At 47.7% G+C, this 15,262-nt stretch overlaps 1 protein-coding gene across 1 annotated transcript in view; it reads right to left on the bottom strand.

Annotated features, from left to right (window-relative positions):
• Positions 1–1,090: 1,090 nt before the first annotated feature.
• The window catches only part of FOXO1 (forkhead box O1), a 92,228-nt gene continuing 78,056 nt past the window's right edge, over positions 1,091–15,262 (bottom strand). The window contains exons 2-3 of the mRNA XM_068984219.1: positions 4,780–6,136; positions 1,091–4,314 (exon numbers count right to left, since the gene is read on the bottom strand). Of these exons, the coding sequence (XP_068840320.1) occupies positions 4,802–6,136 (1,335 nt within the window). The 3' untranslated portion in view covers positions 1,091–4,314; positions 4,780–4,801. The remainder of the gene's footprint in view (positions 4,315–4,779; positions 6,137–15,262) is intronic.

Below are 15,262 nucleotides of genomic sequence, written 5' to 3'. Positions count from 1 at the left end.
TTATCCAGGCAGGTATCCAGGAGTGGGTTGCCGTTCCCTTCTCCACTGGATGAAATGAGTGATTTTCACAATGATGTGTGCATGAGCCCCAGGTCTGAGAGCAGATGGGGTTATCTGTTTTGCACTCTGGGCTTCTGACTATCGTTATTTTAAAGCAAGGGTTCCAAAGCTGGGAGGGAGGAAGAAGAAAAAAAAAAAATCTGAAAGCTGGACTGATCTTCCAGTGTCCACACAGGTAAACACTAGAATGACCTCAAGTAGAAGCATGGAAAGCCGGGACTTAATTCTGCTTTTAAGACGCATTTTAACCATTATTAACCTAATCCTGGATGGCTCAGCGGTAAAGAATCCTCCTGCAGTGCAGGAGATGAAGGAGACAACACAGTCTCAATCCCTGGGTCAGGAAGATCCCCTGGAGTAGGGCTTGGCAAATCTCACGGACAGAGGAACCTGGTAAGCTACAATCCACAGGGTCACAAAGAGCCGACATGACTGAACTGACACACGCACACACAATCTAATCCTAGTTTATTCCTCGAGCATTTTCTAAAGAGAAGCAAACACAGAAACCTCCCATCTGCAGCCACTGAATGGAAGAACTACCCCCCGCCCTCCCCCCTCATGTGGCCTTGGGAAGCCACCGTTCCCACCACACCACCCACCCCTGCTCGGCGACTTCCCAGCCAGGGCCCTCCCACCCGCCCTTCAGGTATTTTTACCTTCAGCTCTGCCTACTCCAGCATGAGCTCTCCTACACCCAGTCATTTCTGTGCCGATGCTGTGTCAGGCGCGGACAGATGAAGCACTCCAGGGTTGTTATCACGGACCCAACTTGCTCTAAAACCCTCAGGGACTATAGTTTGATCCCAGAGAGAGCGTTTCCACATCACCCGCCCCCCCCCCCCCCACCAAAGAAATACCAGATTTGAATTAAACATGGCACTGTAGCTGCCAAGGTTTTAACTTATGTGATAGCTAAACAAGAAGGGGGAAAAAAAAGAACCTAATAAAGAGCTTACTTTGCACAACTAAAAAAGAATGACACCAAACCATTTAAACATGATTTATGTACATTTATGGCTTTATACAATAACAGCAAAGATTGTTCTTGTGTCTGTAAGTACACCAGCATCATCAGGCACTTTTCATTGTATGGGAGCGGGAACGCAGGATCTGCACGCGTGCTAAACGCGACTGGCCAAGGGCGGGCGGGTCTGTCTGCGTCCAGATGGGATGAACGTGGCCAAGCCGCCAGGCTGTCACCCTCCTCAGGGAGGAGGCCAAGAGTAATGCTAGGCTGTTTCGTCTGCATAAACCACACTGCGTCTTTTACTGAACGATTACTCGGTAATCACTCAGCTGGGGAGAGGGAAGGAGTGGGGTGGGGAGATTGGTAACACATATCCAGCAGCTGAATTAAGTCCAAATCATATACTTTGGGGGAACTGTTTCCATTTTGAGTGTCCTTCTCCTCCTTCTTGGGACGTTCCACTGATTTACTACTCACTGGGATTTTAATTTAGACTTTGTCAGTTTTTCAAAGCAGACCTTTCCAAGTAACACATCTATCACCTAAATATACTCATACGTCTATATTACGGAAACAATACTTTATATTTAAAATATCTGAATAGCTCTATAATACAATATGCTTTTAATAACAGTACAAACCAGAGGAAATAAATCAAACAAGGCTGCATAGGTGATATCATTTGCACATTTCACAAAGCAATCATGTACAATAACTGATATACTCATTACTCCAGAAAGTCAGTATTCGTACAGAAAAAGAATTACCAGAGGTCACATAATGTTTGTTTTCAAAACTGACAAGGTGCCTTTCACTGAACTTCACTGTACCCTGGAGAGCTACCCAGGATTCCTGTTAAAATTTCCACACACACACACAAAAGTTGAAGGGAAAAAAAAAGATATTTACACAGACTCAAGAGGAAGCAACATCTTTTTAAAAGTCACTCTATGAAGTAGTAAGATTTGAACAGTGATTTTTTTTTTTTGGTAGCTAGTTGCCTCGTCAGTGAACGATGGGCCTGATGAGGCTCAGTGTGTGCTGGCCTGGGGGGCGGGAAGTGGTGGTCACAGCGGGGAACACGAGAACTGTGGCCCCAATGAGTCCGAGCGCAGGTGCAGGGGGCATCGGTCAGAGGAACCAGGGTTTCTGAAACCAGACTTATTTTGGAGTGGCCAACAATGAAGATGGTTAGAGGGGTGGCTGTTTAATCAATTTTCAAAAGTGTAGAAGTCACTGTGGGAAGCATACAATAGAGCCTGCCTCCTGGAGGAAATCCATCCAGAAGACCTGTGTTCTTGTTAAACGTGGAGGAAAAACCAAGCCAGGAGAGATGCAATTCTTGGGCAAGACAAAGCCAGCGTGATATGGGCTAGGTCAACAGAAGTCAGAGCTTTCCCAAGAAGGCCAGAGGAACACTTTTGTGTACCTGTTCCTTTCATTGTACTGACTCTGGGCATTCCGCACGACTTCAAAACACTGATGGACTAAATGGGATGCAAAGCCAATTAACTGAGGTCTAATCAGTTACAGGTAACCGGAAAATATTACAACATAATGACCAGAATTATAGTTTGGGTTGCTAAAGGGGAAAGAAACTCTCCAATTCTTAAAGCGATGGCTTTCTAAATAGATTCAAAGGTATAACTTACTGCTCGCCTGTCGGTTTTCAAATTTAGGGCCCCAATTTTTAAGCAAGTGCCAGTCTGTCTGGTAGCCACCTGCACTCATGAACACCAAGCACTTTAAAAATCACTCAAGTCCCATTTAAAAATTCCCCCGTTCAACCTCACTTTCCACAGTGCACCAAGTAATCTGCAGGACAGAAGGGGAAGAGGGTTGAAGAGTGAGTATGGACATAATTCTCCAGAAGTACAAAGCCAACTTCTGCCTAGACCAGGAAGAACACAGTGTTACGAGGGAAAACTTTTGCTGAAGTTCAACTCAAACAGGTTAAGTTGATCAAAACTCGAGCTTGAGAAAGGAGCACTGTTTTGGAGGCTGAGTCGCCCCTTCTGATCTCCAAATACTTTGCAGCCTACCCCCAGCAGTACTTGAAACAAAGCACATAAAGGCACTGATCAGAAGATTCAATGCCAGGCAGGGATGCCTAGTTCACAAGGACAGCAGAAGCAGACTTCTGTAAAACACATACACAAAAACAAATCAAGTTCTCAATGTGAAACGCAAAATGTCCGTAACAATACATCACTCTCCTGCTAAGGTAAGGCCAGAAATGTTGGGTGTGCAAGTACTAATTACAAGGATTTGAAGATTAGTCAGAAAACATCACCAAGGAGCATCCCCAAGTATACAAACCAGTGAAGCATATATAAAATTAGTACTAGTCCAGTTAGAAATACAAAAGGACAATCACGGACGCTGCTTCAAATGTCTGAGATTCCACAAAGTTACAAGCAGACCATGTAACAAAGGTAGACTCGAGTTTTAAGAAAACATTACAGTTCAGTATCTATTCCAAAAATGATCTCAAGTCCCAACAGTAACATCGAAAATCATTTATATGGAAATTAGAACCATTTAAAGTGTTTGTACAAATTTGCAAATAACAAAATAAACAAACGAAGAAGAAAAAAAAAATAGAAAAGACCTGTACAAGGCTGGAGTTTAATCTTTTTTTTTCCCCCCTAAAAGTTTTGATAAGTCCATTAATTCAGCAGATGGACAACAGGCTACTGGTTCTCCTGTGAATTATGGGGTGCCGTGAACAGATGCAGAGCTGTCCAGTGGAGCTGTAGAACGGAGAGCTTGGTTCTCTGTGATTCATCAGTTCAGCAGAACACAGGTAGTACAAAACCAAAGTTTAACTTACCAAGGACATGAGACCATCACAGTATTACAAAAAGAGTATAAACTTTCCTTGGACCAAACGAATAGTAAAAAAAAAAAAAAAAAAAAAGCACACAGATACAATTCTGTAGCTACAGCTTATGTACAAAAGTTGAAAGCACACCAGGATCCGAAAGTCTTTTCTGCAATTATATGGTGTAGTGAGTTTGGCACTTCATTGTAATGAAATTTCCAATGGCACAGTCCTTATCTACAGCAGCACATAACCTGCAAACACTGGGCAAACATCCTGTACAGGAAAAGTGTCTTCGCTGCCAAGTCTGACGAAAGGAAAAAAGAAATGCGTTTTGTGTGTTTTGTTTTGTTTTGTTTTTTTTCAAATCAAGAAAACGAAAAGGTAGGGTGAAGGACATCTTTGGACTGCTTCTCTCAGTTCCTGCTGTCAGACAATCTGAAGTACTTTTAAGTGTAGCCTAGGAAAAAACACATACACACACACAAGCATTGAAAACAACCAAATGAAAATCAATTCAACTTAACATATTAGCATGACAGACATACCTGGGGGAGGGTTGGGCTTTCTCAAACAGCTCTGAAATCATTCAATGGGAGAAAATCCCACTTTAAAAACCCCTTCAGCATTTGATTTGTATCAAATGTATTCATTTATTGAAGAGTTACTAAGAAGATGCAGCCTTCTGTCAAAAGAAACTCTTTAAAGCCATTAGAGGAAGCTTCCTTATGTTTCAGCTCAGAGGAGAATTTATAAGCTGCAAAAAGGGCAGAGAATGAATGATAAAAGATGCCTCTCCACAAGGGGTGGCCAGCTGACATAAAAATAAAAAAAGTCCCGACCCTGGAAGATACAAGGCAAGTTACTGGGCTCCTCTCTTTAAGTCCTGTTTTCAGAAGGTCTTTTGGTATCGGGGTGCTCTTACCTGCTCGCTCGCTTGCTCACTCTCAGCCTGACACCCAGCTGTGTGTTGTCGTCTTGACACTGTGCGGGAAGCTTTGGTTGGGCAACACGTTGTCAAAGTTAAAATCCAACGTGTCTCCGTCCATGAGGTCGTTCCGAATGATGGACTCCATGTCACAGTCCAAGCGCTCGATAAACATGCCGTCCAAGTCACTGGGGAGCTTCTCCTGGTGGAGAACACCCATCCGGCCATAGCCATTGCAGCTGCTCACCGAGGAGTAGCCCCCTAGGGCGCTCATCTGCATGGGGTGGGCCAGAGGCACTTGTAAAGCTGTCTTCACCGGGGCCAGGCGGTTCATACCCGAGGTGTGGGGCATGGTGTTTACCGCGTGGGGCAAGGCACGCCCATTGACTGCGGATGTTGACTGAGCGTGTCCGGGGTGGGTGTGGGAGCTGGGGGTCATCATTTTGTTGTGAGAGGCCTGGCCGCCGTAGGCCGGCATGACCGAGTTGGGGCCCATCAGCACGTTCTGGCCGAGCACTCGGCTGTTGGCTTGAGCCACCCCCGGATCGACTGGCGTCATGATGTCACTGTGCGGAGGCGAGTCGGACGTCAGCAGCTCCTTCAGGAGTCCCGGCGCACAGTACTGGCTCATGCCTCCGTAACTCGATTTGCTGTCCTGCAGCGTCTGCATGGGCATCTGGGGCAGGGGGCTCATGCTGGACTGGCCGTACGTGTATTTTTGGTAGTTGGGGCTGGGTGAATTCAGACTGGTGCTTGGCGGCGCAAAGGAGTAGCAGGGCGTCTGTTGCATCATGGTGCCCGGTGAAGACTGGGTGGACACGGTTAACGACGTTGGTGACGAGAGGAGGTTGAGATTATCCAAAAGGTTCTCCATGTTCTCAGGGTTACTGATCTCGGACAGACTGGGCAGAGTAGAAGCCATCTTTGCGGCGGATGGCGGGTACACCATCGAGTGCACGTCCCCGTCTCCCAGGTCGTCCTGCTCCGTCATGATGGGAGAGAGCCTCCCGCTAATGGTACTAGCGTTCGAGCTGGTTCGAGGGCGAAAGGTACTCCAGTTGTCGAAGTCGTCATTGCTGTGAGAGCCGGGGCTTGCGGGCCACTTGGAAAACTGCGATCCCGGGCTGTCCCCGGCACCCTCCTGGCCCGACTGCAGGGATGCTTTTTTCTTGGCAGCTCGGCCTCGGCTCTTAGCAAATTTACTGTTGTTGTCCATGGATGCGGCTCTTCTCCTGGGGGATTTCCCACTCTTGCCTCCCTCTGGATTGAGCATCCACCAGGAGCTTTTTCCAGTTCCTTCATTCTGCACACGGATGAACTTGCTGTGCAGGGACAGATTATGACGAATTGAATTCTGTAAAGCAGAACACCATGTCAGAAATACAAATACTGCTCTGGCTGGAAGACCCACTATTACACACAGACACATCTCACGTGGAAGACAAGTCATGTTTTCAAAGTTTATGGTAAGATCTGTACCATCACTACAAGACAGCTCCAATGAGTAAAGTATTATTCTATCTTAAAAACAGTATCTGTATTTTAATTTTACAAGGGGAAAAAACTAAACAGGTTTTATTATAAACACTTTCTTTTACATAGCCCTATTTTCCATGGAAATTACAGGACCTGGTTTTCAAACCACTTAGATTTGCGATGCAAATACTACTCGATTAACAGAGTGCTCTCAAAACCCCTATCCGTCCCATCATCCCCTAGAACTCCTGCAAGTTCTCTGCGGACGGTACACGCGCCACTTCACACGAAGTGAGAAGTTTTGTGTTACGGGGTCCACGTGATCCCCAACAAGAGAGAAAGGAAGCAGATTATATTCTCAGTCAGGAATCAAAACCCTGAAAACTAGTTAAGACCTACGTTCATTTACAGTCTTAAAGTCCATTAGGCAGATATAGGTGAATAGAAGGAAAACGAGGTGGTGCTGGTGGTTTTAGAAAGTTGAAATACCAAGGGAAAAAACACTTAAATTCAAGTGCTGTTCGCGACCCTCTCTTCCCAGCTTCTACTCGAGCCAAAAAGCTGCCCTGGGAGGGAAGGAGTGGTGGAAAGGGCAGAGAGCTGGTGGCTTTGGTCCACTGAGTACGGCTCCATGACTAAATCGTGACATATACATCCCCCGGGATGGTTAGGACAGAAAAACCAACTTTGAGACCCTGGGTAGCTCTGCTACTCACTGGCTACAAACCTTGGGAAGCTGCCTGGCCCCAAGTGCATAAAGTCCCCTCTGTGGCTGGTTCCACGGGTCCAACAAGACAAGGTATGTCCAACATGGTAAATGGTTGGTGGGAAGAAGCTATCAGATCCCACCTTGGCAGGAGGGCACAAGGCACCACCCTTTCTGAGCCCATCCCCCTCCTCCTAGTCACTGGGGTGTGGGTAGGAGCTTAGTGGTATTACAAACACAAACCTGCAACTCCAAACACACTGTGACGGGAGCCAAAGATGGCACAAGCCCCAGCAGAAGCAGTGGGGCCGGCCTGTAAGGGAGGGAGCCCGAGTGCGGCTCCTGTCCTGGGCGAAGCGTGAGACTGCCGGCACCTGGACAGCCTGCTGTGGACAAGAAGAGGGGCTCCTGGGAAGCAGGGCGCACCCCCTCTGGCTCGGCCCCAGCGCACGACAGGCACGCAGCAGCCTCTCTCTCTGCGCACTCAGCGCTCTCCGTCATCAGGCCCCGGAGCAGGTTCCGGGCATCCTGGACTCCAGGAGCAGGACTGAGCGCGTGGCCCCAACACCTCTGGGGCTTCCTCTGCCAACTGGATGCCCTGAGCAAGCCCCTGGGACCCCTGTGGCCCCTTCTCCCCAACCACGAAGCGGCTCTGGCTGGATCTGTGGTCACCCAGAGATGCAGCCACAGCGCCCACATCCTCATCGCCGTGGGACTCCGATGCTTGAGCGCCAGTTGCTGTGCCAGAACAGAGCCTCTGCACGGCAGGACTGGCCGGGGCTCCACGCAAACCATGAGCTCACCATCTCTCTCATTTAAAGGAGATAGAAAACAAAGAAAAAGAAAAAAAAATAAATTAATAAATTAAAATCTCCCTTTCTAAAAGGAGACGCAGAAGTCAGAATGAGGCCAGACAGTCAAGGCTGAGAAATCTACATTTCAAAATGCCCTCTGACCCTCTGTCCTACATTCCACGCGAGGATTGCAACACAGCAGCCCTGGGACAGCCCTTCGGCCAGGCCCGGGCAAGCGGGGTCAGTCACAGCCCTGGAAGGAGGCTCCCAGGCTGGATGCTGGGCAGGCATGTACGTGGGTGGTGGGGCGGGGCTTCTGCTGTTCCCAAGACTCTGTCCTCTTTCTTCCCACCTACAGACCTCACCCCAAATCCAGACTGGAGCCCTTGAAAGAGGCAAGGAGCTGCATCTCCCTAATATCCTATTCCATCCCCGTCAGATTCTCCAAACCCTACAGGCAAGGTTTCACTGACACAGACACACACACACAGGGGCCCCCCAACCTCTACATTCCTCCGCAAAGAAGCAGGCCTGCTCCTGGGGCAGACCTGGAACTGAGTCTGTACAGGCTGGAAGTCTGGGCATTTGCACAATATTCCATCATGACTATCTTGTTCTTTAAACACAATAGAAACACAGATAAGCTACGATGGAATCTCTGGAGGAAAGGAAGCTTGACTTCTGTCCCTGTCACGTTTGGTTAATGATGAAGGGGGAAGATCTTCCTAGACAGTGGCTTCCTGGCTGTCGGTACAGCCTGGGGGGCAGGGGGTGGTGGTGGGGGACACAGCTCTGTGATACATATAATTAGGTCAGATCATTTGTAACTGCAACTGGGGGACACTTCCATTAAAGATGGAATCTTTAAAAAAGTTCAGGAAGGAAAAAAAAAAAAGGTCAGGAAGTATTCACTAACCTGGGCAAGACACACACTGGCTTACTACTCAGACTTACCAAAAATGGGGAGGGGGGGCGCACGGGGGTGCACACGGGGTGTAAGCAATCCCTTACTTATCAAAACATTATGCTACATATTTTCCTAAGAGGACATTTCAGGTCACTCTTTGAGTAACAGAGCTGTCTCCTAACTTTACCAACAATTAAAAAAATTTTTCCCCCAAACAGGAAAAGGTTTGCTGTGCAGGGCTGGTTACATAAATTCCTGTTTTTCACATAGCCAGCAGGACATTAAAGAAGCTATGATAATCCAATGGGAGGAATTGGAGTGGGAGATGCTGAATAGGTAAAGCTTAAAAAACTACATGTCGGTAGTCATGATGTTGGGCTTCCTGGTGGCTCAGACAGTAAAGAATCTGCCTGCAATGCAGGAGACCAGGGTTCGATCCCTGGCTCAGAAAGACCTTGGGCGACAGAGGAAGAGATGATTGGATGGCATCACCGACTCAATGGACATGAGTGTGAGCATGCTCAGGGAGACAGTGAAGGACAGAGCAGGCTGGCGTGCTGCGGTCCATGGGGCTGCGAAGAGTCAGACACGACTGAGCAACTGAACATCCTCAATTCATGATGTGATGTGTGCAAATCTCAGCCGAATGCGCTGGACACAGCAGAGATGGGGCAAGCGTGGTTCCCTGTGACCTGGGCAGAGAGCCACACGCAGCCAACAGGGCTGCGAGCTTCAACTGGGAACAAGTATCACGTGAGGCGAGAGGCAGTGTGTGAAGACAGGACTCACGCACTGCAAACCGCTCACCCAGATCCTGAACGTTCGCCCAAGACCACCAGAGAGAAGGAGCCCTCAGCAACTCCCCCGCCACTAGCTGTCATCTCCGCTGCACGCGCCCCTCGGCTGCCTACACCCCGACCCTCCGTCACCATCTGTGTGCCTGGCCACCCTGAGCGCCGAGGCGGCAAGCCCATGGGGTACCCCAGCCAGGGTGCCCCGGCTTGCTCACCCTGCTCTGGTGGCTGTTTCTAGCTCACGGGTTCATTCCGTGCCCTCTGCAGACCAGATTCCACACCTCTTGAAAGGGAAGGGTTTTTTTTTTTTTTTTTTTTTAAATCTCATCCCAAAGCTCATAGAAGACGCCTTACACACAAGATACATTCAATAAACAGCTGCTGACCAACATCCCAAAAACATCACAGGGAAGGTGTCATGCCATCCACCTCTTTTCTCTGTCCATTCGTGCACCGCTTCATGCCAAGTAACTTTCATTAATACTGGGGCTGATTTATGCTGGGAGCAGTGAGGGACGTCAGAAGGAGCTACTCACAGAGTCTGCCTTCTGGGTGTTCTATGATCTACCTGGGGAAGGAACCAGTCCACCTAAATAAATGGCCACTCAGGACAGGAAATGTACAAAGGACTGTCCAGGAGCCTTGACGTTTTCCTGCCAAAGGTCACCACTCCTACCTCACCCTGCCACTTCTGTCTCAGCCCAACTGTCTCTTTCTTCTGAAAGCATTTCCCGAGAACCCCATCCCGTTCTGCAGCTAACAGAGGGCCTGGTTTGCTCACCACAAGCACAACTCTGCTCTGCCTGGCTTCCCACAACCCTGTGAGCTCCAGGAGCTTGGAGACCTGGGCTGTCTTCCTGGGCACTTTTCTCTCACAGCTCTAGCACCGAAGCGTCTATTGGGTAGATGAACAGATCTTGCATTTACAGGCGATTTTCAAGGTTAAATGAGATAACAGATGCCCTTAGCTCAACTGATATCAGCCGCTCTTTTGATTAGGATAATGGCTGCGTTTCAGCAACTCATCCGTATTACAAACATCGGTCTCATTCTCATTATTCCTTTATAACTATAGTATTCTAATAATTAAATTATTCTTTTATAATGAGAATAAGACCACCACCTCTCAGCCACCACTGTTCACTCCAATTTCTGCTGGGCATTCTAAGACTACTCTGGTCTTTGTGTTCAACCAAAAACAAAACCAGCAACTTAAAGATGAATACATCCTACTCAGGACCCCCTGGGCCTTCATGTTTTACACCTGGATTTTACTTTAGCACTTACAAACTGCTTTCAATACATTATGTCTCATTCTATTCTTGGAAGAGGCCAGTAAGGCAGATTATTATTGGCCCCATTTTGAAAATGGGAGCTCTGAGGCTCAGAAAAAGAATCTCCTGCAAAGTGTCTCTGCATGCAACACCACTGCCGGCTGGAAAAACCATGTTTTGGCTTCACCATCATTAAGAAGAATCACAGGAACATATTTACTTAAGACTGAGGTTACCTGTGTGCATCTTTAAGGGAGCGGAAATAATTCTGTTTACTAGTTTAGAAAGCTCGTTTTCTGCCTCAACGGCTAATAAATTTACAAAATATGATTTGTTTTTAATCCTAACTGGCTACTCTTCGTGGCAGGAAACCAGAGCAGCTGAAGTGTGAATTTCAGACGTGAGTGTTGCCTCGGGGAAAGCATGTGCAAAGAGGCTGTGGGAACCCACAAGGAGAATGGAAAGGCCCTCAGAGGCCCCACAGCCCAGAACTGCCCATCGCCCTGCGAGAGGGTGGATGTGAGCAACAGTTGGCCAGCCAGACAAGAGAACCTCAAACCCAGACTCTGGGACACATGACTAAATGGACTTGTTGTTCCAGAAATTCTAGAAATTCTTTCAGAAACGCGAGACAAACTAGACTTTTCCCAGAGTGTTTTACCAAACCCCTGTGAACTCTGTGTTGCGATGGCTTCGTAGGCTCCCGGCATGGACGTGGCCCCTCCTCCTGCTTCCTCGCTTTTTACACATCCCTTCCTGCACTTCCAAGAGTGAAAACAAACTGAGGAGAAAGTAGGAGTAATCTCTGTTCAGCAGAGTTCCCGTCAGAGGTGCTAATAAAACAACAACTCTGTAAAGTAATGCATGGTGCTTGCGAACAGAAGGAACCGTGACCTTCTTGCCCATCCTTTTTTACAGGTGATGGTGAGACGTGTGTTGCCAATCGAAGCGTGTACATTCAACTTTGGAAAGTGCTGCAATGGTGGATCTGCTGTGGAGAGCTTGACCTACTACACGTGTTCATGCTGGGCTCCGGCACCCAGCGCTTCTTCTGGAAAGCTGGTCTCACCTCCCCGAAACCTGTCCTTCTCACCCGCAATCAGTGGCCCCCAGTCTGTGCTAGGATTCGCGCTTCCCCGGGAACCTTTGTGGACAGAGGCCTCACAGCCTCATTAAACTTGTGAGCCGGAAAGTCCTGGGAAGGTCACCTGTCCTCACACCCTGATTTTGTATTAGGGAAAATAGAGTTCCGAAAGATTAAAATGCAGATGGAAAGCTCATTTACAAACGGCAGGAACCACGTGGTGCAGAAGCCCTAGAAGAACCACAAAATCAGAGTCAAGGACACGCGATGACCCTCCCCCAGACCGAACCAATCTCAGCTACACATTCTCCAACGGCTATAGGTGCACATTTAGCTCCAAAAGCAGCTTTCTCTCTGACTCAAATCATTCCAAAGGAAGGAAAATATGACTACATGACATCAGCTTCTACTGAAAAAAAAAAAGAAAAGCATATGGCAGACTATGCTCTCATGTGAAGCGGAACCAAAAAGGCAAATGTAACATCTCAGGAGAAGTTCCAGGTTTTCAGGGCGCAGTGGGGAGGCAGACTCCAAGGCCGGACCATGGGCTCCTGGTCTCCCCACGTTCTGACACCCGTGACACAGCACCGCTGTGACACAGGATCGCTGGGGACAGAAGGGCATCCTCTCCACGGAGAGCGTTCAAAGAATCACCTGGCACAAAGCGGGGAAGTGAAGGTTGGCTATTTTGTGACAGGAAGTAAAGGGATGTATAAACAGGAATTTTTTGGCCATCATGAATGGTTACAACTTGATTAAAAACCATTCATCACAGACTTCCTGTTCAACAAGGCAGTCAGCCTTCCTGAGGCTGTTTCCATGTCCTTGCAACCGAGCTGCAACCCTTCTTTGACACAGAAATCATTCTCGCCCCTTAAGAGGACTTTAAAGGTAGAGATCTGGATCGTTTAACTAGTGTGCTCGGTCAGCTTTGGGGGTGATCCCTGTCAGAACCTGTGTCGTCCACAAGGTTGTTCGAGGAGAGAGGCGTGCACGCCACCGGCCGATGAACAGCTTGTATTCGGGATGGCAAATAGGAGAGGGCAACTCGCTTCCTCATGTCTTCCCACACTGGCCAAGGAGGAAGCCTTGCAACAGAGAACCAGGCGATGCTCCACAATTGGCCTGATCCTTAATAAGCTCGTATTCGCCAGAAGCCTCAGCGTTTCAGGGTAAATCTTCAGCCACTATCGTCAGATATTGAGGACTTAAGGAAAAATCTTTGGGATGGAGCAGAAATTTTACTTGATGATATTAAAACTATGCCAAGCTTTGGCTCCTCCGAAGGTCGTAATTACAAAGAAGCACCGTGTTTCCCCGTGCTGTGCCCTAAGGGAAACTGTGTGTCAGAAAGTTGTATTTCATGAAAGGAAGGGCACAGCCCTTGATTTTCAAGATGTGAAGACCCATGCCACGCCATGTCCTGCGTTCTACACACAAGCAGAAGCCACGAACTCCAAGAGGCAAAGCCCCAACAGCCCAGGTGAGCTCGGAGCCTCAGAGGCAGGCACCTCCCTCTGTTCCAGATGCCGAGGCATGCACCTGAACCCCCCTGTCCAGGTGCAGTCTCCACAGGAGTGGCTAACGTGGAGCCCTGCTTAAGCAAAGCCTGGAAAACAGAAACCGCCTCCCACAGTCACACGCTTGGGCCGGAGGTTGCCATGGGAGCCAACAAGGCCGACTGTCAGGTGAATGTCATCACCCCTGGCTAACAAGGTCCCGGGGGGGTGGATATACAGAGACTAACTTTCATTTAGCTAAAACTCTCTTAAATACCTCAAAAAGGGGGGTTGGATGGGGAGAGGATGCGTTGGCTACTAAGGATTTCAAAGTAGAGCTGGTTTCTCCTGGGATTCATTTAGTTCCAGTGCGGCAAGCAGGCAGCCCCGGCCCTTTAACCCACTCATTGCTTCCCCAGGGAGGCACAGAGGCTGGAGGGCACTGCCAAGTCCATGGCGGGGAACCACCACTCCCCACTTTGCCCGTCGGCTGACCTGAAGGACCCCTTCCTTTCTGAAAGGTCTTTTTAGTTAACTACCCAGAATAGGGAGTTTTTTGGGTTTTGTTTTTGTTTTTTTGCTGCTCTTGCCTAACGACTGCTTTAAACACATAAGGCCCTACCAGAACGGAATATTAAGAGGAAACTCATTTGTTGAAGCGATTTTTCCATTTGCCTAATGAAAGTCTTTGTCTATTTTATAGGCTGTACCATTTTTCGAATCTGCAATGGCTCTATAAACACGCTGCTTTACAAATGCAATTAACTACCTTACATATTTGGCTACCAGAATGAGGCAAAACAAAGTCAAAACCAAAAAAACAAAGAATAATTAGGATTTACTTACTCTCTTCTGGTGAGGAATTTAAATCGAGCATACAGTGAAACTTCACATATAGCATGAGTTTGATCCATCTTAAATTCTAAAGAGAACTTAGTGAATTTCAAACTATTTGGTCAAAGTTAGTGATGAGCCCATTAAACCTGTTCACGTAAATGTTTATCCAAGGTGTGCACCTAAACTGCTTACAAGAACCAATAAAAAGCTTTACGAATGTAAAGGCAATATGTTGAAACTTGGGACAGATTAGAATCTGCAGGATAATATCCCACCGATAGGATGTACTGTCTTTAATTGCCTTTTACCCTAAATATTGTTAATATGTTCACTGTCTAGAAAATGCTAGGAAAAGATGAATCCACTGAATGCCTAATCTACTTACGAAGAACTGGTACGCACAGTAAACGGAATTACAAAGTACAAAATCTACGTTTATATGGATTTTTTTTTCTATTTTGGAATTCAAATATGATAAATCTAGATTGCAAAAGGAACAGCAAGTTGCAATAAAATACGCCACTCTGACTCACACATTATTTGCAGTGGAGCGTTTTCTTGGTTATACGGAATCTTGAAACCAGCTTTCGGCCATCATTCTGGCTAAGGAATAAAGCAACAGTGATTTCTTAAGTGCACATTGTTGTGGGGCCACCCCCAAAACACTCTTCAGAGCTTGTCCCAACTCAAATAGTTACAAATATTCACTGACTGACCCAATATGAGCAAAAACACTGGGCCCATTTACTTTAAGATAAAGCAAAATTCCACCCACCACCGGAGACTGGGCTAGCCAGAGCTAGCCATGCCCTGCAGACAGCAGGGATCCACCTCAGTGAACAGGCCACAGCCCTACTCCCCACACCTTCCTTCTTTCCAACAAGAAAGGCTTCGTCAGCACCAGCAGGACCCATGCCAGTTCAGAGACCCCAAGCTGCTGCTGCTGCTGCTAGGTCGCGTCAGTCATGTCCGACTCAGTGCGACCCCATAGATGGCAGCCCACCAGGCTCCCCCGTCCCTGGGATTCTCCAGGCAAGAACACTGGAGTAGGTTGCCACTTCCTTCATGCATGCATGCATGCTAATTTGCTTCAGTTGTCTCCGACTCTG

Source organism: Capricornis sumatraensis, chromosome 12 (assembly GCF_032405125.1).
Source record: "Capricornis sumatraensis isolate serow.1 chromosome 12, serow.2, whole genome shotgun sequence".
NCBI classification, from domain to species: domain Eukaryota; kingdom Metazoa; phylum Chordata; class Mammalia; order Artiodactyla; family Bovidae; genus Capricornis; species Capricornis sumatraensis.
Note: the sequence above shows the minus strand (reverse complement) of the source record. Positions and strands in the feature narration are given on the sequence as shown.